The sequence below is a fragment of the Temnothorax nylanderi genome, unplaced genomic scaffold (genome assembly GCF_030848795.1).
Source record: "Temnothorax nylanderi isolate EJ_2023f unplaced genomic scaffold, tnyl_v1.0 TNYL_tig0038_pilon, whole genome shotgun sequence".
NCBI lineage: Eukaryota > Metazoa > Arthropoda > Insecta > Hymenoptera > Formicidae > Temnothorax > Temnothorax nylanderi.
The window spans coordinates 678,995-700,641 of NW_027249100.1; the positions used below are offsets into that span (position 1 = coordinate 678,995).

General features: G+C 36.2%; 3 protein-coding genes across 10 annotated transcripts in view; 1 reads left to right on the plus strand and 2 right to left on the minus strand.

Annotated features, from left to right (window-relative positions):
* The window catches only part of Lbr (lamin B receptor), a 100,548-nt gene extending 90,514 nt beyond the window's left edge, over nt 1-10,034 (plus strand). For 3 of the 8 annotated variants that reach the window (XM_071703987.1, XM_071703985.1, XM_071703992.1), the window contains 8 exons: nt 6,527-6,684; nt 6,801-7,017; nt 7,091-7,350; nt 7,446-7,797; nt 7,882-8,180; nt 8,279-8,532; nt 8,601-8,725; nt 8,804-10,034. In XM_071703987.1, the coding sequence (XP_071560088.1) occupies nt 6,535-6,684; nt 6,801-7,017; nt 7,091-7,350; nt 7,446-7,797; nt 7,882-8,180; nt 8,279-8,532; nt 8,601-8,725; nt 8,804-9,087 (1,941 nt within the window). In that variant the 5' untranslated portion in view covers nt 6,527-6,534 and the 3' untranslated portion in view covers nt 9,088-10,034. The other 5 variants (XM_071703986.1, XM_071703990.1, XM_071703988.1 and 2 more) reach the window with 5 other exon arrangements.
* LOC139771318 (heat shock factor 2-binding protein) lies at nt 805-3,533 on the minus strand. Its single transcript, XM_071704012.1, has 5 exons — nt 3,101-3,533; nt 2,769-2,887; nt 2,437-2,541; nt 1,689-1,954; nt 805-1,516 (listed from the first exon to the last, which is right to left on the minus strand). Exons 1-5 carry the CDS (start codon nt 3,408-3,410, stop codon nt 1,201-1,203), a joined length of 1,116 nt encoding a protein of 371 aa, XP_071560113.1. The 5' UTR covers nt 3,411-3,533; the 3' UTR covers nt 805-1,200.
* Lcch3 (Ligand-gated chloride channel homolog 3) lies at nt 9,992-19,787 on the minus strand. Its single transcript, XM_071703994.1, has 10 exons — nt 19,284-19,787; nt 17,059-17,258; nt 15,222-15,328; nt 14,494-14,561; nt 13,693-13,838; nt 13,370-13,527; nt 12,745-13,029; nt 12,299-12,529; nt 11,957-12,213; nt 9,992-11,706 (listed from the first exon to the last, which is right to left on the minus strand). The coding sequence occupies exons 2-10, from the start codon at nt 17,121-17,123 to the stop codon at nt 11,554-11,556; spliced, it is 1,470 nt and encodes a 489-aa protein (XP_071560095.1). The 5' UTR covers nt 17,124-17,258; nt 19,284-19,787; the 3' UTR covers nt 9,992-11,553.
* Nucleotides 19,788-21,647: the final 1,860 nt, after the last annotated feature.

Below are 21,647 nucleotides of genomic sequence, written 5' to 3' on the forward strand. Positions count from 1 at the left end.
CTACTTGAATGAAATATATTATTGTTCGTCCTATCTATGTTATATTCATGGAAAGAACAATCTTACTTTTAGAAATTACAGTATTTTTGTATTTCGTCACTTCATTCCTGCAAAGAGAAAGTCTGAAATGTTCTGCAATATTTTTCAAAGTTCCCATATATTATGTAAAATATTTAAATTAAGATAATTACGCGATCGAACATCTATGGAACGCACGCGAACTTTTATTTGGAGCGGCCGGTCATTACCTCGATATATCTGCTGGGTCAGTGCAACTGACGTGTCTCGCTTCTCTTCGTGAATAATTTGTTATAAAGAGCAGGCAAAAGAGAATTTTTTAAACGTTAATTAACTGTCAGATTAATAAATATGAGTTACGGCGATGGAATCGTAAGCGCTAGGACCGATATATAAACTGCATTTTGTATATATTACTGTCGTAGGGAATTTAATTATTCATGAGAGTCTAGTCCCTCCCCCCCCTTCGTGTATGCATTATTACCGTATAATTACTTCGTCATTACTGTAATATTAATATTTTTATGGGGCTAGTTACGTAACTCATATAATATCAGACACTTTTACCGTATAGTACCGTTATAGTGTTGGTTATAGTTACTGTATATTGCATCCTGTATGTACAATCGCTTTCATTTCGTTCCTGCTCTTTGCAGATCGATATCGTCGACAACCCTCACGGTAGCTATACGAACATATGTTCCAAGGATAGTCTGCAGTCTGGCGATAGTCTATTATTGTAATAATAGGGAAGGCAACGCGCTTATAAAAGTCCAGCGTTTCAGTTTGATGCATAACATAACGTAATTTGTGGATTATTTATAAAAGCAAAAATTCAAATCAAGCAAAAATTTAACGAGTTGATGCATCGAACGTATATATTCAAGATTTAGTAATAAAAATATTCATAGCATTGTGATCTATTTAATTAGTAATATATTTTACATTAATATATTTTAAATGTGCAATTAATAAAACGTTTCTTAAAATACAAAAAATTGCTTTCAGACAGTTAATTATCTGTTTGTTAAAACTTTAAAATTATTTTTAAAAGTAATCCGAAACTAACTGTGATTTAATATCATTATCTTGCGAAGAAATGTATACACATTAAACATTTTATTATTTATATATACTTTTATAATCACATAAGACATGACAAACGCGTTGAGTTTTTAATAATCACTTCGTAATTTTTTGACTGTGTCGCAAATGTTTGACGACTTGTTTCGCCGCACCGCTTATGTCGCTCCGTTTCGCGGACATCATCGTCTCGATTCGTTCGATCGGAATTATCATAGTCAAATCGTGAACGTATTTCGGTTCCTCGAGATCGTAAGTGACGGATTGTAGAACGCGAAGGCAGAGCAGTTGCATCTCTTCCGAAGACGCCTCATCACCCAAACAATGACTTAGCGCGTCTCCTACTCGCGACTCGAGCAGATATTGCAAGCCGGTCTTGTTCATGCTCACGTTGTACAGGATCATTAACATTAATCTGTAATTGCGACCGCACTTAAGATATCATCAAAGTTTCGTTTTTTTTTTTTTCAATAAAATGAAATATTAGACTACGATATATATAGACATTGGGAAAAATAAAATAGCTATAGAACAGATTAAAATAACTTTTAAAAATACGTCACACAAGATAACTCTTTAAAACGTGCCTTTTCAAAGATACCGTCCCGGGAGCAGACGGTAATTCAGGCGTCAGTTTAATTAGCTTTTGCACGAATTCCGTACCGCTGGAATTTGTAATTAAAAACTCACGACCTTCCGGACTCGCGGATATATTGGTGACGACACCGAGAAATCCCATTACAAATTGGTACTCAACATTGCTCGTAGGAGGGAATGCGCTTCTATAAGTATTAACGAACGCGTCGAATGTCCCGTTCACTATTGACAAGAATTCTCCTATTTTATTCTGAAACTATGGAAACAGGACTACATTTATAGCACAGCTACATTTAAAGAGAAGTTACATTACATTTTGAAAACTTATTTAAGTATACATTTAATTACTTGTCTATATATATCTTTATAATATAGAAAGGCTTGCAATATTACACTGTTAAATTCGTAATGTCAAATTATACTCAATTGAGGTCATTTTTAGCCGTTCCTATAAGCCGCCATTACTCCTACTCAATTGTTGTTAATTTAACTAAAATAAAGTTGAAATAATATTTTTGTGATATTTTTAAAATAATAAATTTCGACGAACATGGTAGTTAAAAATAACAAAATGTTAATTTAACTCAAGGTGTTGATCTAAATTTTATCCTTTAATATTTAACAGTGTATATATTTTGGATTCTATATCTTTTTTATCCTCTCTAACTTTTATTACGCATTTTGAATGCAGGAAAATTTCAACTACAATATTTTACTTAATATTATTAACGTACTTACGTTCGATAACCAAGCGTCGACTATTTGCGGAAATCTAGAAGCACGCCACGTCAAGTTACCTAATACCGCACCAAGGCTTGTGCAATAAGTACTCTGACTTAATATCTGCACGAAGATATAAGCAAATTAACAAATGGCACTTTCAAGAAAGTAATGAAAATGCTCCATTTGGTATTTACGAAATAAGAAACAGGCAAAAAATACTCGGTATTTACAACAGAATACACAAGCGCAAGGAAACATGAAAACAAAATAACGAATGTTGCTAGTAATAAAGGTAATCCAAACGTGAAATAACAGCATCTACCGATATTGAGATAATAAAATTTTACTTGATCCTTCAAACGTTCTATCTCCTCAAACGCATCTTCTTTCTGTTTCGTTAGACACTCGATCTGAGCATGCAGTTCTTCGCATTTTGATTCCAACGCTACAATTTCTTTTGCATTATCTATAATAAATAAATTCGATATTCAATTTCAGTCACATACAAAGGTGTAACCAAGATTTCATATAATGAGTTACAAGATGAAGTATCGCATCTAATAACAGATACCTAAATGCACTATAGCATTTTTCAATATATTTACTTCAGTATTTTACATTCCCGCGCGACATTATACGTAACATTAAATCGAAACTCTCTTTTCGCAAAGAGTGCAACCTTTTGACGCGCTAACGGACGACGTTGGCGTTGAGAATTTATCGTAAAGCGTGTGTGAATTCTTTTCTCCGTTTGTCTCCTCCCTGCGAGATACAGCTTTGAGATCGTCAGTCGCAAAAATCTGCGGGATATCGTCTATGAATTCGTGCGCGTTACGCTCGCTGGAGCATAAAATTGTCTCCAAGGAATTCTGAAAGAATTCCGAAGTTCGCAAATGAAAATTATACACACGATAAGCACCATACGATAAGCCATGCGAAAAAATACGCACTAGGAGTTCACGTTTATTTTCCAAATTCAATTCGTCCATGTGCGCGCTTTCGCGTTACCGAGGAAGAACAACAACGTGCTTGCAATCGTTGTACGCAAATATTTTTCAGATTACCCGCGGGATTTCGTTATTGTATAGCAAACGCGTTTGTAACGTCACGATTTTTATTTTTGATGTCTCTGTAACCTAGTTAATTTTGCGATTACAATTGTACACGTTTTATTTTGTTTCTGCATGTGATGTGCTACAATAGGAACTTCGAAATATGAAATTGTAAGTTGACGATTTGCATAAATATTGAGATTTACGAAAATTATAATTGAGAACCATACGTCACTTGGAAAGCAATCTCTTCATTCAAAGCAATGAATTAGTTCTCAGAGTCCTTTTCTTCGTAATATGGGATATAATTTCACAAAAAATAACATTTGACTTTTATATCTGGAAAAATTATAATCTCCAGCAGTGCGCTTTGACTTCAATTGCATTTGGTTAACTTATCAGGCAGATTGTACATACAATTATACGTGCGCAATCTCGTAAAAAAAAGCACGAATTATGTTATTTCAAGATATACTCTGAATATATAATACGAGGTATGTAATACGATATGTGTCTGAAAATAGCATTTAAAAGAAGAAAATTGATTTATTTCTAGCACGGTCTTTCTAGTCTTCGTTAATGCTTGTAATAAGCGCACTATAGACGATCTGTAATTCGTATCAGAATTCAGAATAGAATTTCATTTATAATTTTATTCGCCATGGAATATAAAAAGTATTTAAAGAATAAAAATACACGAAAATGTATAACATTTATATTAAAATATATATACATAATATATACAATAATATATACAATATATATACATAAATATACGCGGCGTATAAGATTATAAAAAGAATTTTATTCTAAAATAGATATCTGACGTGAATCGAATTGTAAATGAAATCTAAAGTGGCTTTTACGTGTCATTATTATCACAGAACTTCTATCATGATAAATATAGCTTAATAATAATTCCAACAGCGTACCAAATCTGTCACAGACAGATTTTGTAAAGTGTCTACATTTTTTTAGCAGCCAGCCGAAATATAACAGAATCTATAATCTATATAATAATTAAGATAAATGACTAAAGACGAGCAAAAATAGGGATGTTGTTGATTTAAAAAGTCTATTATTATCAATAATATATTAATTATGTCGAACGTTTCGACTATACTTATTTGTTAAGTCTTCCTCAGCAACATAATTAAATATCAAAGGTTAATAAACTCAAGATTATAAATTTTAATAAAAAGAAACAGGCTAAGAATTTAACAAGATGTCAAGATGTATAGAATGAAGTAATAACCGGTTAAAGATCGCAAACAAACAACAACATAGGTATATATTTATCGGTAAATGGCAAAGGTCGCCCATTGTTAAATGTGTAATAAAATATAATATAAAAGCTGATCAATAAAAAGATTAAAAAGTTTACAAATTTTTTTAAATCAAACAAAAACTTACATCAATATTCAGCGTTTAAAAACGCGCATTAGTAATTCACAGTTTCAATCAAACTGGTAATAGTTAATAATAGTCAAAAGAATTGTCAAGAAAAATAAGCATCCGAATATTTTTCTCTGAATTAACCACAAGTATTTATTAAAGACAGGAGTTAACGCGGCAAATATTATAGTCATATGCCTATTTTTAACTCGAAAACGGACGCCTGATTTCTTTTGCATAAATGCAATTGTCACGTCATAAGGTCACGTGGAGTGATTTTTTTACACTTTAATTAAAAAAGTCATTTTTACTTATAATTGCATATTGCATATTTTTCATTGTTCTATAATTTATTAATATTTGAGGACAATATATGTATATAGATTTAAACATTTTCTGAAAGAAGGAGAAACTAAAAGAAATATTTAAAAAACGAAAAAAAACATTAAAATTATTTGTGATGTGAGCTTAATTTTTTTGATACTGGGGTGTAAAATTTACCCCAGGCCCTCGTTCCTGGGTTCATCACAATCGGATTGAAACTGTGAATTGCTGATCTTGAGTAATTAACATTAATTTATTTTTAAAGATACATGGATCGTTATATATTTATGTGGATCTAGAGATTAAAAAACGCGGAATATAAAATCTTTCCAAGTTATAATACATATCTCTCCGAGTGAGATAAACCGAGTTTAATTCAAAGCCAATCGTAGCTATAGAATGATGCACGCCGTGCAAGAGGGGCCATGCTGAATCATTTGCGACATACCACTGCGGTGCCGGCGGCGGTGCGGCTTCCGTTCCCCGTGATAAGATACGGGCACGGGCCCCCCAGCGTGCCCCGTACCGGACGCGCGCGAATAAACGTGGCGCGCGTTGCGAACGCGCCGTGCTGACGTAAACGGCGTGGCGTGGGTCGATTTCCCGCGTGGACTACATCGGATGGGTTGCGGAACGCGCGACGCGCGTGCCTGCGTGCCTGCGCGCCTGCCCCGCGCTCGCGCGTCCCTCCCCCATCATTACTACGATGCGCCAGAGCGGTATCAGGCGTAACCTCGCGACTCGTGGAAGTTTTATTATTTTTCGCGGCGTCGCGGCAGATATCTGCGGAGTGGAACCGACCGTTGGAGCACGAGTAAGTAGAGCGTTTGCGAAGCCACGACGTCGCGATCCCGGTGAGACGCGTTCCGATCCAAGAGACCCGCCGAAAGCGCGGGCGAAACTTTCCCGCGATTCGCTTCCGATGCCGCGACCGTTTACGTTTACGTTTAGCCTTCGTAACGGGCGGTTACGAAACTTACGCGGCACCCCGCGCTTTTCGACCGGACCGAATTCCTGCTCCGTTATCCGTGCAGGCTCCTGTGTACGCGTACGAAGCAATAAGTGATCGTTTTCGAGCTGCAATTGCGTTAAATCTGGATTATATAAGCCCAGTAGATCTAATTATCTTGCTTTCCTAGATTATCCTATGCGTTATGTGATATATGTATGTATATATATATATATACATATATATACATATATGCATATATACATGTATATTGCATATATATGTAACATTGAGCTAGAGAAGATTTATATAAACTAAGCTGATTAGTTAATTAATAATTTTTAATTAAGTTTTAAGTTTAATTTTTGGGATATGCTCCACATAGGTCTCCCAATGAAGTTTACCGAGGGTGAAGAAGTCCTTGCCAAGCATCCGAATACTTCTGAATATTATAAGGGAAGGATTCTCAACGTCAGAGGCGATCGATATAAGATACAATTTGAAACAGGCATGGAGCACACAGTTAGAGAAAATGACATAAAGGTAAGTTGTTAGCGATTGGTAAGGGAACATTGTTGAAAATTATGTATTAAGGAATATATAGGATGAATTTGAAGCTAAGGTCTTATCTTATATACCAGTCTTTTTTGTCTTCTAAGGCTGAGAGAGCAGGAAGAAGTACCACCAGAACAAGCAGGAGAACAACAAAGAGCCCCTCAAGATATTCCCCCAGCAGGAAGTCGCCGAGCAGGCGATCGCCAGGAAGGCAGTCGGCCAGATCGCCTGGGAGATCGCCAACGCTTTCGTCTAGGAAATTGCCTGTTCGTAGCACGCGTCTCGCTAAGATATCTCTATCTCGCATAGATGTCGAAGGCGGTAAGTGTATTCTGCATTTGATATTTGTTGCGCGTATTGATAGTCATATGCAAAATTCTTCTCGTTTGTATAGATAAAACCAGCAATCATAAAGGAAGCGACTTAAAGGCACTGCAGGAGAGTCCGACTGAATCGTTGCCTCTGCAACAACGCTTGAAGAGGGAAATTATAACGGTAACGCGCAGACCGACACTTCTGAAGACTGACCAGGAATATAAATCAATTATAACAAGAAGCATGGATAGAGCCGTCTCGCTTCCGCTGGAGAGAAAAAATTATGTACAAGATTATCCTCCGGGAGACAAAGAAAGAGGATATTCAATGCAAAGAGATGTACGTTTTGATAATGTATTATTAATATTATTTTCTGATAATTTTTTCTTGTTTTCTAACAAAATTGTGATGCGTTATGTCGATGATTGTTTCAGGATTTGACGAAACCCTTGCATGAGGGCGATAAATGGGAATCAGTGGTGAAACGTGAAAAGGAGATAAATAGAGTCGACAAACCGCAAGAATGGGGCGGATGGATCGGCACATCTTTCCTCGTATTTATATTACCGATGTCTGTAATCTTACCACAACTCTTGTGCTTGAAAGGACAGTGCAAATCTGCACTTATAAAACCTGCTGTCAACTTGGAATCTTACTTAAATTTATATACCTTGTTGTCTTACATTGCATTTTTGACATTATTGGCTTGTATTTCGATTATACCGATTGGGAAAACCGTTGACGGACAGCAGAGCAAAATCGGGAGACTCCAATATCGCATAAATGGTACATGCTTGTGTAATTTTTAATTACGTATCATTATTATTATTATTACTATTATTACTTTAATATTTTCTTAAAATTTTTCAGGCTTTTTGAGCGCTATAGTAACGCTAATGATAATTGGTCTATGCCTGTACATGAATATACCGATTAGCGATTACATCTTGAATAATATCATGCAGTTGTCAATTAGTGGCTGGATTGTGGGAACATTTTTAGCTATGGCATTGTATATCAAGGCAGGAAAAGCTTCAGTGGCCAATCTGAATATATATGCATCAACCAACAGCAAGATATATAATTTTTGGCAGGGCAGGGAAATTAATCCGCGAATTGGCACTTTGGACATTAAGCTACTGTTGATACGAGCTTCTCTCATTGGCACGGTAATTATTGCTTTTTATTTTTATTTTTACCGCAAGCAGATTGTACAATATGAAGTAACAATTAAAAATCGAATGTAATTATATTCACTATTTTGCAGTTGATCGTGAACATAGCCGTCGCAGTTAAAGCTGCTGGCGATATAAAGAATCTAAGTATTGAGAAACTTGATATAACTGCATTGTTAGCTGTCTTGGTGCAGCTATTTTATATCATACATGGCTTAATATACGAAGCTACTATCTTTACGACCTTCACAATAATGTATGAGGGAACCGGATACATGACATGTGTTAGTCACCTGTTGTACCCATTTTTGACGACTCTCACCACAAGATTTATATTATATCAGAAGTAAGTTCAATTAACATACATAAATACCAACACAATATTTTGATAATTCATATTTTGTATTCTCTCAGGATGAAACTTAACTACTTCGCTGGCATATCTATTTTGAGCTTTGTAGTGGGATATGCTTTATACAGGGCTAGTAACTTGCGGAAAGATGAGTTTAGGAAGAATCCAGTTTCGCCGACAATACCTTGTAAGTGTAAGGGCAAGCAATAACTATTCCTTTTTTACTCTTCTGATTAAAACTAACGTCCATCCTTGAAATTTACAGATATGGAAACTATCCCGACATTACGTGGAAAGAAATTGATGGTGTCAGGTTTATGGGGCTATGTGAGACATCCCAATTATTTGGGCGACATTATAATGCAGTGGTCTATCGCGAGTATTAGCTTGGCATACGACATTCTACCGTACTACACGGCGATCTGCTGCACGTTAGTGCTCGCTTACAGAGCCGTGAGAGACAATAAACGTTGTCAGGCGCGCTACGGATACGCATGGGAGCAATACTGTTCGCGAGTGAAGTACATGATCTTGAAACGTATATTTTAAGGCAATGGGACGCATAGCATGGTATTTTTGAATACCCAATTCTCTATATCAGAGTTTTATCACAGAAGGTAATGCTCATTACATTTTATAGGATCTCTAACCGTGCATTTTACGATATTTTTATGAAACATAGTGATATATTAGTATTATAAAGTACACAAATGTAGAATCGGATAAGAGCCAAAAATATTTTGATAATATTGAGAGATTTCACATTAAAGATCTATATATATATATATATATATATTATATTTAAGTTTATGACATGAAACTCCATATATGTGATGGGAAGTGGACAAGACGATATCACACGTTTTGATAAAGAGAGAAAAAAACTTGTGTATTTGTAGAATAAGTATATACATATATATATAGTATATTTGTTATAAGATATGTGCCTGTAAAAATATCGAGCATTACAAACTTGAAAATACAAATTAAGAAATTAAGAAATTTTATACTTTTATATATTAGACATACATAAGTGTACAATTTTATTATATGATTATCATAGAAATTAGTAGTCTCCTTAAAAGACATGATTTTTTTGAATAAAGTATATTCTCGTCTATTTTCTCGTGTTTATCTTATAATTCTAATATAACTGATTTTAACATGGGTGTATAGCCATATTTTTGAGGACTGAAGTCTATAATAGTCTATATTCTATATATAACCACATATATATTGTATTTTTGGACTAAGGATCTATAATAGGATTTATAATAGGAATCATATAAAGGACGCATTATTATGGGATTATTGCTTTTCTAAATTAAATTAACAAGTTGCTGTTATGAAAGCCACAAGTAAAATGAAGAATGAGAAATATTACTGTGTAACTTAAACATGTTAAACAGGATTAAAGTGTTGAATGGATTGTTAATGATATAAAAATATGTAGTATATTTGTACACTTATTTTTTATTAAACTGCTCGTATATATACATGTACATCTAATTATTATAAAAACAATCTCGTTAAATTGGATTGTTAAAAATATGTCCATTCGATCCATTCGTCTGTAACGTAATTGTCAAACGGAAGTTTGGACATTCTTACACTGTAAATCATTACGTGTCTTAGCCAATCGTTAATAGAGATTATCCTCTATTTTACATGTGTGTGTGTGTGTGTGTGTTTTGTCTAACAGATACTATTTACTCCTAAAAATAAAGATTTATCAAAATTGCACGTGCGACTTACTGTAAAATAATGAAAGCAAATTTCCGTATATCTGTAAATCTATTCGCGTTAGACACGTGTTTAATTGCCCGGATTATTATACGTATTTATTCACTATTTTTATAGCCATATTTATTTCTTAAAATTATATTTAGAAATTGTTGTTAAGCCACAAATGTACTGTCTCTATATGACATTTTTCAAATACTTTATTTTTTAAGAAAAATATCTTTCAAGTTTATACGTGATGATATCTGATACAATCCATGCCTGCAAATTGTATGACTGAAAATGACGATTGTGGAAATAATTATTATAATACAGTATAGAAAGAATTATGTTGATTGCCAATCCGTTATATATTGTCAATCTATTTCTTCAAATAATTTATTATCGTCGATAATAATCTTTTTTCGATTCCATCAGTCAATTAATTTATTTGAACTTATAACTTGATCCGTTAATTTCGTATTTTTTACATCGATCTTACTTAATTCTATTTTGTGAAATTGTGGGCCAGAGAACCATTTTGCATAAAAACGAGCCGGCGATCATGAAGGCGAACCAAGACACAAATATAAAAATAACATATATTTGATTTTATATCATTTTATAAGACTTTATCGTCACAGACAAAATTAACAGAGTAGAAGTGTATTTTAGATACATTTCGTTAAATCATTAAGTGATATTTTTTTAATATATGAAGAAAAATAGCTTTTTAATACACAAAAAAAACATTTTATTTCGAAAATAAAATGATTTTAGACTACGTTTGTCATCACGGGCGCAAATGTTCCGACGCATTTTGTTTCTCGAGATTGCCGCAAATTTTTGTCGTCCGAATATCTACTTATTGACCCTTCTCGTACGAACATGGCAAAGCTGTCATGCTTTATTAGGAACATATTGTCATTCGTCCATATTGCTTATCGCTCATTCATATTGTTTTATCTCTCATCCATATTGCTTATCGCTCATCCATATTACTTATCGCTAATATTTATATACTTTCTAATTAACGAAAATTTTCATAAACGCTGTTGGCACACACGAGTCCTCCGCCGTTCTACTTTTATCAATAAGTGTTTCGTGGCAGTACTTTCGATTCAGTACTTTCATCACCTGCTGGTATTCGGTGGACCTTTATACCTCTGAAAAATATTGCACATCCTTCGATGATCATGCTAGAAGACTTGAAAGGATCCTCCCGAATCGATTGGTCCTTTTTAGGCGCACACGAGGCCGAGTGGAATTCAGTTTTTAATATCCGTTCGCCGCTCAGAAGAAGTAGAAGATCCAGTACCCGGCGTTAAACAGCATGAAGCTGACTGGGAAGATGATCCGCGAGTACTTGTCTATCACGTTTACGTCCTTGATCTTCGGCATCGACACACGTAATACGGAAGCTCCTCTACGTAGAGCGTGTAACACCTACAAGATCCGATTGCAGTTTTAGAGTTAAGTAGATTTAAATTAAATTTAAACTTTAGATAAAGAGAAGTGTGATTAAAAAAGTTAAAGGAGTAACTCCGGTAATTCTTTTCATTTTTGTAGTCCTCCAAAAGTGTCTTTTTCCCAAAAATGTAAAACGCAAAAGCGTGGTGAGAATGTTTGAGACATTTCTCAAGTATTTTCAGTACAGTTGCTTTTGTCGAGAAAGGCCTTCCGGGCCTTCGCATACCTTTGGCTTGTGCGGTCTCGGGCCTCTGTACCTGAGACCGCTGCTTCGTCCGTGCGTGTTATAAGCGGCGGTCCTGGAAATACGAAAGCTCGGCGGAAACTTGGCCGGGTCGTGATCCCTTCCGGCTCCCAGTGTCGATGAAGCGCTGACTAAACCTGACCTATTTCTAATGCTCGGCAGAGGTGACATTCTGAGGTCTTGAAGCTCTATGATATCCGCGTCCGTGGAGCCGGGGTAAGGCGAGCTGGCTTTGCTTCCTGAAAAGAAATGAATTAATCGAACAAGAAAATATGGTAAATCTTGGGAGATCATCAAGCCGATATTCGGCTCCCCCCCGGTTACCTGTTTTAGAAGATAGTATTTTTTTCTCATCGGTCTCTTTCTTCTTCGTCTTCTTCTTCGCTCTGGCGCCCCAATACGTGTAATTGACCGCCGCGTATTCCAGCAGAGCCGCGAACACGAAAACAAAGCACATCACCAGGTAGATGTCGATGGCTTTCACGTAACTGATCCGTGGCAGTGAGCTTCTGACACCCGTCGATATTGTTGTCATTGTCAGTACGGTTGTGATGCCTGAAAGGAGAGAAGAGAGTAATAAATTATACATCCTATGTTACATTTGCCTATAAATTCAACGAGAAAATAATTTTTCTTAGCGACAATTTGTTAGAAAAAAATCGAAATTTATTGCTAAAAGGGAAGAGAAGTAAAAACTTACTAGTTCTAATTTAATGGAAATCTGATTTTAATCAATTTAAAGGAATTATACAGTTTTTTTAAAGACATACCGAGAGCTACTCTCGCGCTGGTGGCTTCGTGATTGATCCAGAAACTGACCCAGCTGAGCATCACAATTAGTATACTTGGCAGGTACGTCTGAAAAACGAAATATCCGATGTTCCTCTGAAGCTTGAAACTTAGCGAGAGCCTTTGGTAAATGCCCGTCGCCAGCTTCTCCTTTCGATCGTTGGTCTCGTAGCCGATTATCGTAAATTGCGGCAATTCCGCCTCCTCGACCCCACGAACGGGAGTTTCCTTCCAGTACATTACTACGTCGGACACTGTGTATCCATCTGAGCATTTAAAACAATTTATAATTCAGAATAATCTACAGTTTGTTAGAACACTTTTTGCTTTCTTCATTTCTTAATCCTTAGTCAAATAATTGATTTTTACATATATTTTAGACGATTATTCCAGCTAATGAGTGTAATTTTTGCAAACAAAATATTTAATTTAAAAAGATAGGAAATATTTTTGAAAACTGACTGAGAATATTACTTTTTATAATATATAAAAAAGGTGTCGTGGTTTTTTAATCTTTTTATGTAAAGCGACAATTACGAGAAGAGAATGATAGATGCTATATAGACGTTCGAATGATCGATTGTAGACGCATATCCCAATACGTACAGCTTTCGATTTCGACCGTGCAATTCTGCGAGTCGAGGGGGTAGTAATGCAGGTCCATCATGCAGGCCAGGGTCGTTGTGAATCTCATGCCGTATGTGATCGAGCCGTCACCAGATAATCTAACGAGTTTATTGCGCTCGGTGACATCGTGCAGAAAGCTGCAATAAATTCGGTAAAACGATACGTTACCGAACAGAGCTGAGGAGATAAAGGAATAAAAAACGTCGTTAAATGAAATCTTCGAGAATAAAATAATTATACGAATGTGTTCAGCAAGGGCCTTACGAAGCGTCACAATAATATTTACTCGTCGTCGCGATTACCTATTTTTATCGTTGGCAAAAAACGTGTCTGGGACCCAAATCTTTTCCGCAAAGTCGCCGCTTAACGTCAGTATCTCGTCCTCGTGCGAGAAGGCGAGTCTCTCGTCCTTCCAATATTGATTTAAGTACATCGTTATCGTGTAATCCTGAGATGCAAATAATGATTAACGTCACTAAGAGAACTTGTTGTAATTAATTAAATAAATTCTATAAAAAACATACGTATATATAATCCATTCCGTTGTTTTCAAGAAGAAAGGAGAAGATAAAAAAAGAATATCGCTCAAAAATACATTTCAACAGAATGACGCGATTATGAGTAAAGAAAAAAAAAGAAACTTTGTTGGATGGATATGTTGAACGCAGCTTATCCGAGCCTTGGGGATACGAATCGATTTACGAATCGCGACGAGGATGTATGAATGTCGGTGAGAGAACGAATTTTGTATTCTGACTTGTGTGTAATATTCCAATGCAAACGTTTCCAACGCAACGTAAGCATCGATTTACATATGTGTCACGAGATTAGATGGTAGAGTAAATGGTAATATAAATCAAAGAAGCAATATAAAGTATTAAAAGTATTTTTTTAATTTGACGAAATTTATTTCGTGTATAGGATTAAATAATTAAATTTATACAAAATATTAAAATTAATATGAAAATATATTAAACATTAAAATTAAATTTATATTAACTATTAGATATATTAAGCTAATAGACAAGTGGATTAAAAATTATTGCCACACCACAAATATTCTTCATTTGTATAAATATTTTTTAAATTTTATTTATACTCACCATATTGACTTCTGAGATCGCGTCAAAACTCGCGATGGTAAGATCCATCCCGACTAGTAATGGATTGCCTTTAAATAATAATCTGTTATTAATTTTTTAGATGCATTACATAATTCAGAAAGATAATTTTAAGCTGTTTGCGATATGTATGCGAAAGACCTAGGGAAAGAAATATAGTCTTCGTCTAATCCATTGATAATATCGGCAAATTACTTCCCCTCGTTGCACGTTCGATTAAAAGTGCTGATTGCGAACATGCCTCGTTGAATGACGTGGAAAACCTTATTAAAAGCTTTCCATATCGCCCTGCCTTCGAGCTCTATTCTAAAATTTAACTCTATAAAATACGGCTCGAAACCCAAATATAAGCGAGAGCTCCATTTGTAAAGTCTATTTCAATATGTGGATTAAAAATATTTTTCTGTTATATTTTCAAGTTGCATGTTATATTTTCTCATTAAGATTTTTATACATAGAAATATATTATTAGTAACATATGTATATAGTTTATTAATATATATTATATTACATATAATTATATATATTATAAAATATATTATAATTATGTTAATAATAATTATTAATTCTATATATAACTTATTTGATTCAATGTGAACGCGCGAAATAATTTTTGTCAAAATTAAATAATGCACATATCGCTGTGAACTTGTAAAAAATTTTTTAGGACAATTTTTAGCAAAACGTGCGAAGATCGACCCAAAGCTTACCGCCAAAGTTCGGCCTTAATCGGATATCGTAGCCTTCGAGTATCCTCGAAATTGTCTGCGTAACGTTCTCCAGTCTATCGGACATCCCGGTGCTCTCCAGGGAAGCCCTGTGAAGTGCGAAATTCCCAAAACTGTCGATAGAGCTTAAAGCTGTTGAAATATCTTTACTAGCAAGTACGTTGTTAAATCTATCGAATGAATATTGAAACGACTATAGCTTTGAGAATTTAATATTACATATCATACAATATTATTAATAATATTAACGGATTATAATAATTATATATGAATATTTGCAAGATTTACTGTTCCATTAGTCCCAATTCTTTTTAACAAAAAGACTATAGAACAGCTTTGGTAGGCTCTTATAAATAGAATTTAATATTACACACCTTTTAATATTAATTCAATATTAACGTATTATAAATTATAATAATTATATATGAATGTTGGCAAGATTTACTGTTCCATTATTAGATCAATTTTTTAAACAATTTAAACAAAAATTTTGCCTTTTGAAGTACGCCCCGAACATTCATATCTTCGACGTTCATTTTTATCAAACATGGCCTATAACGAATAAAATCCAAAACGTATGTTTCTTCCTGATACACAAAAATGAATCATTTATCCAAGGTTTGTCCAATATTTTTACATGTAATAGCAAGTTATATTTTTACATAAAAAGCAAATAAATGTTGCGTGTGTAGATGTATGTGTGACGTGATGTACAACGGCGCAACAAAGATATACACACAATCGAGGTATAAAATATCGAGATTAATACGTATAAATACCGAAGAAAACCACGGATAGAAAGGAAATAATGGAACGCCTCGGGAAATTACTTCCATTGACCAATTCGGGCACAGTCGATCTGGTCTGGTCCCTAGCGATCATTGTGCTCGCTATCATAATATTCTTCATTTTGAGAAAAAATTAGCGAGCTGCGGGAAGATTGCTTCGATTTTGTATGCGGCGTTGTTCGAAAAAAATTATCAGGTTTATCTTCTGCCCGGAAAATGGAGCTTTATTGTCTCTCCTTGTGTACAGTGGACTGATTGGAGCTTTAATTGCACGAACGATTGCTCATGTTGCACGTCGACCTTAATTCAGGTATTTAATTATTTTCTTTTGTGCACATCTGTATTTGTTCTGTCGAAATTTATCTTCTATATATAATTGCATATATATATATATATATATATATATTAATTTTCTTTACTACATTTATATAGCATTAATTGAGAATTGCGACATTATTATTAAGATATTAAACCAAATTGCATTTTAAGTTTTACAATCGCGCTATAGATTATTGTATTGAAGAGTCTTAGGAACAGTTTGAAGTTCATTGAACGAACAAATCGAAACTTTTCTTTAGTGAAATATCTATAAAGACCTCAGCTGTGCCAAGCTGATTAAATCAGTACTATCCATTAATAATTGGACATAGAGCTTCTAGTTGCAATTTTATTAAAATACGTTACAGTACTTTAATTATATAAAGATCTGAGAGAGAAAGAAATTACATTTTTTTATATAATAATATATATTTTTAAAATTAGTTTTATTGTATATGTCCATCAATATAAAAACTTCATGTTTAGCATCTCATTCATTTGCAATGTATATCATTATTTATAGCAGCGTTTATAAAGAAGCTTCCCTCATTATCTCTACCGGAATATGTGTCTGGGGATACATAATCAAAATCGCACCCCTTGCGAGTGCGTGTCACGTGTGCGTTACAATTGGAACGTAGGGAAGTACCAAACCTTATTATCCCCCTTGTGATTTTCCAGGATAGGGCGAGGATTTGAATGACGATGCTCACCAGATGACACGATGACACAGCTGCACGAGGAGGAGGACGATCAGCGGCAGCCCGCGCGGCAGCATCCTGCCAAATCGTCTTCGTTATCCGGCCGGGATTGCGTCAGTGAACGACGAGCGCGATGGAGAACGTCATCTCGCGGTATCCTCGCATCCCCTCGGCATCCCCGTAACCGGCTCGCTGCCGCCACCGCCGCCGTTCTACAATCACAGACGAAGGGAAGAGCCCGTCGACCCTTTTCGCACGCCTGCTCGTCGCTACCCTTGACCCTAAATACAGCTCTCACGTGTACCTCCATACGCAATGTATTCCACGCAAACACGCATTCACGGAATTATCCCGCATGAAGGACAAGTCTCACGGTAACATCCACCGCATCCGCAATAAGTCATCTACTCTAAGGGGGAGGGGGGGGGGGGTTAATCCAGCGGAAAAAGACGGAGAAAGTTCCATGGAAGACTTATTCTTATACCATATAATCCTACGCATTCCGTTCTCGGGATGTACAGGAAATAAGCTTAATTAAATTTCGTTAAAGAAGAATTTCGTTCCGATTAAAAACAAAATTTATGAGTTTAACTTGATTTCTATTTTGCCAACGTTTATATACAAGATAAAAACGGGCGGTTGCTTCTAAACGTTGCGCTGACTTGCATTTTGTCATTTTTATAACGAGTAACATGATATATTATCATTCTCAGAAAAAGTAATAAAAGTTATTGCTTTTTACGCTAATAATTTGTTGTTATCGCTAATTTTATCGCCTAATGCCGTCAATCGAGAGAGCGAATAAGTTATGAGGCTCTTCCATTTGTGTTCCGAGGCAATCAATGCTGTTTTTCTTTCTGAAATTTCCGAGTGTGGAAAATCAAATGATTTATAAAAACTAGATGTAACTCCATTATCATGTACGATTGACCCAGTTTGGAGAGTGAAGCATAACGAAATGTGGACAGGCGCGTTATACATACAATACAGTAAAATAAGAACAAAATAAAATCGTGCATAACACGCCCTACATACCGCCTGTGTTCCAACCTCGCGCTTTACTCACTTCCTATTTAAAGATTGCGCACGTACGAAGCCGCACAGACATGACATTCGCGTAAAACAATAAAAGGAGCGCGTAAAATATATTTCGGTTAGAAATCAGAAAAATCAGAAAAATTACTTTTGACGAGGCAATTCCGCAGGGCAATCAAGACGAGGAACATCTTGTTAGTCACGAAACTCTATACTCCGTAAATAATGACGGTACGACTTTTTTCCTTCTTTAGGTTGGCTTTATTAATGCTCGAGTTTTAGGTTGACGACAGGAAATATTTCATGCACGCGACACCCTAGGCAAGTAAAAAAATTGAAAAAATTACCGATATATTGCACAAAATATTATTTTCCTCGCTGTTACTTTATTAGTTAATATAATTTATTTTATAAAATTATATTATATATAAAAATCAAACAAAATACTGTTACAAATAATAGAATCGTAAATAGTATTAAATCGTGAATCAGTAGAAACAAAAGCACATGATATATGCTAGGATTTAATTTATCCATTTTCTAGTAAACAAACTCCGTAATATGCCAGCAGATTGGCAGGAAATTCGATTAGAAATTGCTGGCAAATTGGCATCAACTACGTTAAGCTCGTACTTTGCTGATAAAACCTGCTGATAAAACATGACAGCAGATTGGCGGCAGAAACCGAGCAGGATCTGTCGAATGCAGATTCTGCTCTATTTCTGCCATCAATTTTAACCGTATAGCAAATATATTAAAGTTCGCTTGATTTTTGCTATTAATACGCTATCGTATTTTGTTAACAAACTTTGTTATATTTCTGCCAGCATTTTAGCAACAGCATCATATGTATCAGATCTTCTAACATTTGTAGCAGACACTTTGCAGATTCTCGATACAGACTGTCTGAGTTTTCACTTATTAATATATATCAATTTTTAAATTTAATTAAAAATTTATTTGAAAGTCTACATAAGTCTTATATAAGTATTTCCCAAGAAACGTTGATTTATTGCAATATTTATCAAATGAAATCAGAACTGCAAATCATTCTTTTATGCAAACCAAATAAATTCACTCAAGTTCATACTTGAATAAATACATAATCTATAAATGTATTAATCCACTATGGTTTGCCGATAAGTATACTTACTTCTTTTGCTACTTATTGTTAGATTTACATTAAATGCATAGGCAATTACCTGCTGCATCCGACGGGAATCACGACGCGCGCGACGATCTCATCGTCGATCCGACGGAGATATCAGATTGTCAGGCGGATTATCGCGCCGTTGACCGGCGTTATCACTCGCATTCACCTCGGTCCATCGTCGCAGCTTGAAATCGATCGGCAGTGCAAGATCACAAGATCTCCCAAGACTCGGCCGATCGTTATTGTCGTTCGCGGGATTCACTATTCGCAGAATTCACTGGCTTATCCTCCCGTTGAACGCGATCGAACTCGCGGATCACTCGAACTCGCGAATCCAAACGCGCTGTCACGAGACCGTCATCGATCGTCGCGCAGCATCACTCCCCGTCGATGTCCACGTCCTCGTTCTCGTCCTCGTCCACGTCGTCGTTGTCCCCGTCGTCGGATGGAAACGTAGGCGCGAGGTATTCCTGATGTGCGCCACGAGCCGCGCGGAGGCTGCTGCCTTTCATCCCTCGGTAGCTAACGCGGATCCACTGTCGATTACTCTCTTCAGACCCTCTCTCTTTCTCTATCTCTCTCTCTCTCTCTCTCTCTCTGTCTCTCTCATTCTCGCTCCCCTCTTTCACTTCCTCATCATGAGCGCGTTCTCCCTCTCTCTCGTTCACTTCGGAGATCATCCCCCTCACTCCCACCTGCCAACGCGCGGTTTCCTCTCTGTCTCTCCATCGCAATTCAATTCCCCTTTCTCTCGCTCTCACGAATTCTCCCTCTTCCACGCTCTCATTTTCACGGAACCTTCTTCCCTCTCGCTTACATCCTCTTTTTCACGTGCGATTGCCTCCGTTTCACCCCCGTTTATCCCTCTGCCCGTTTCTCGTACCCGTATCTCTCTTTCTCTCTTCTGTCCCCCCTCTCTCTCTCTCTCTCTCTCTCTCTTTTCCCTCTTCTCTCGCTCTCTCGAATCGCCTTGATACTACTCTCTTCCGCTTCTCGGAGTCTCTCCTCGTCTTCCGTCACCGTCCCACAAGCCACCCCCGCGACTTGCCGTACGACTTGCACAGGGCGCATGCACGGTATACCTAACTCTATCTCCGTGTGTTCGACCTAGTGACACACAGCCGGTGATCGGATTTCCAGAACGAGCCGATCGAACACCTCCATCGTCACCATCGCCATCGCCATCATCATCGCCATCACGATGTCACCACCATCATCGTCTCTACCATCTCAGCTCCTTAACGCGAGAAAAGGCGTCATTAACTTTCTAGAGTAGTAACGCGATGAAAATGCCGGAGGCGATCGATGCTTATCTCGCGATGTAAAGATATAAGAACCGATCGGCTCTTCCTGATCGCTCCATGACGGAACCTCGCGATGCGTAAAAGTATAACGAAACTCGGCGGAGAAGTACGCAAAACTATACGTTTTCTTTTTCAACCAAGCCATTTATTGCATATATCGTTATCGTTTCGATAATATAGAAATGGTCCAATATTAAGAATGAAATTTGGAAAGATGCACAAATTCAGGAGTCTCCAAGGATTTTCTCAACAGCTTAATGAGAGCAAGGTTTTCAAATGCGACCGCCTTAAAAATAAAAGTAAAAGACACGAGCGCGGAGATAAGATCAAACTAATGGACCCTCGGCTAAGCATTAATGAAGATTCACCTCTGCGTCATATCACACATGTTATCGCGACGAAGATAAGTAAACTGTCGTGATTTAGAACACTTCGCAGGAATGTACAGGATAATTGTGCGAAAATCGTTAAAAACAAATTCTTTATCGAAACCATGGACGAAAATTCTTGTCGGAAAAGCTTATTTATTTATTATTTATATCGCAGCGTTTCAATTTTCGGTGATAAACAACCTTAACTTAATTTAATTCGCTTGAAATTGAATAAAGAACGAAATCCAATATTAATTATATTCGCATTTCTAAAAGTTAACTTAAAAATCATTAATAATCGAGAGTACCATTTGAATATTCTCATCCTGAAGAATCAGCTTTTATAATTTTATGCGCTAGTTGCAAAAGCCAGTAAATGGCGACGTAGTACCTTAATAGCGGTTAGATTTACAATCGATAAACGGCCTCCGCCGGCAGGATGGGTTCACTTACCTTCCAGGGACGATAAGAATATTCCTGTCGGCAACGCCGTCGCTGGTCGGAAATCATTTCAACACCCAATGTCCCCGGTGAAGATGCGTTTCGATCAATTTCGAAATGTCCGCGAGGAAACGCAAGCGAGAAATCACAGCACCGTATCTTCGGTCGTTCCCAAGTCGAGGGGCTACTTCTTCCAAACTCTATAAAATCAGATATATTGTTTCAACAAATATATATCGCTGAAAAAGATGAAATTAAATTTTATTAAATTTAAGAATTTATTAAGTTGCAGTAGAT

Bases quoted from the DNA above. Each gene is read 5' to 3' on its own strand.
- LOC139771318 (XM_071704012.1), bottom strand. From the start codon at position 3,410: ATGGACGAATTGAATTTGGAAAATAAACGTGAACTCCTAGTGCGTATT. The intron at 1,955-2,436 runs GTAAGTACGTTA...CTGTTTCCATAG, and splicing joins TCGACGCTTGGTTATCGAAC to TTTCAGAATAAAATAGGAGA. The intron at 1,517-1,688 runs GCACGTTTTAAA...TCGCAATTACAG, and splicing joins GGGACGGTATCTTTGAAAAG to ATTAATGTTAATGATCCTGT.
- Lcch3 (XM_071703994.1), bottom strand. From the start codon at position 17,123: ATGCTGCCGCGCGGGCTGCCGCTGATCGTCCTCCTCCTCGTGCAGCTG. The intron at 15,329-17,058 runs GTGAGCATCGTC...CGCACTTCACAG, and splicing joins CTGTGTCATCGTGTCATCTG to GGCTTCCCTGGAGAGCACCG. The intron at 14,562-15,221 runs GTAAGCTTTGGG...TATTATTTAAAG, and splicing joins ATTAAGGCCGAACTTTGGCG to GCAATCCATTACTAGTCGGG.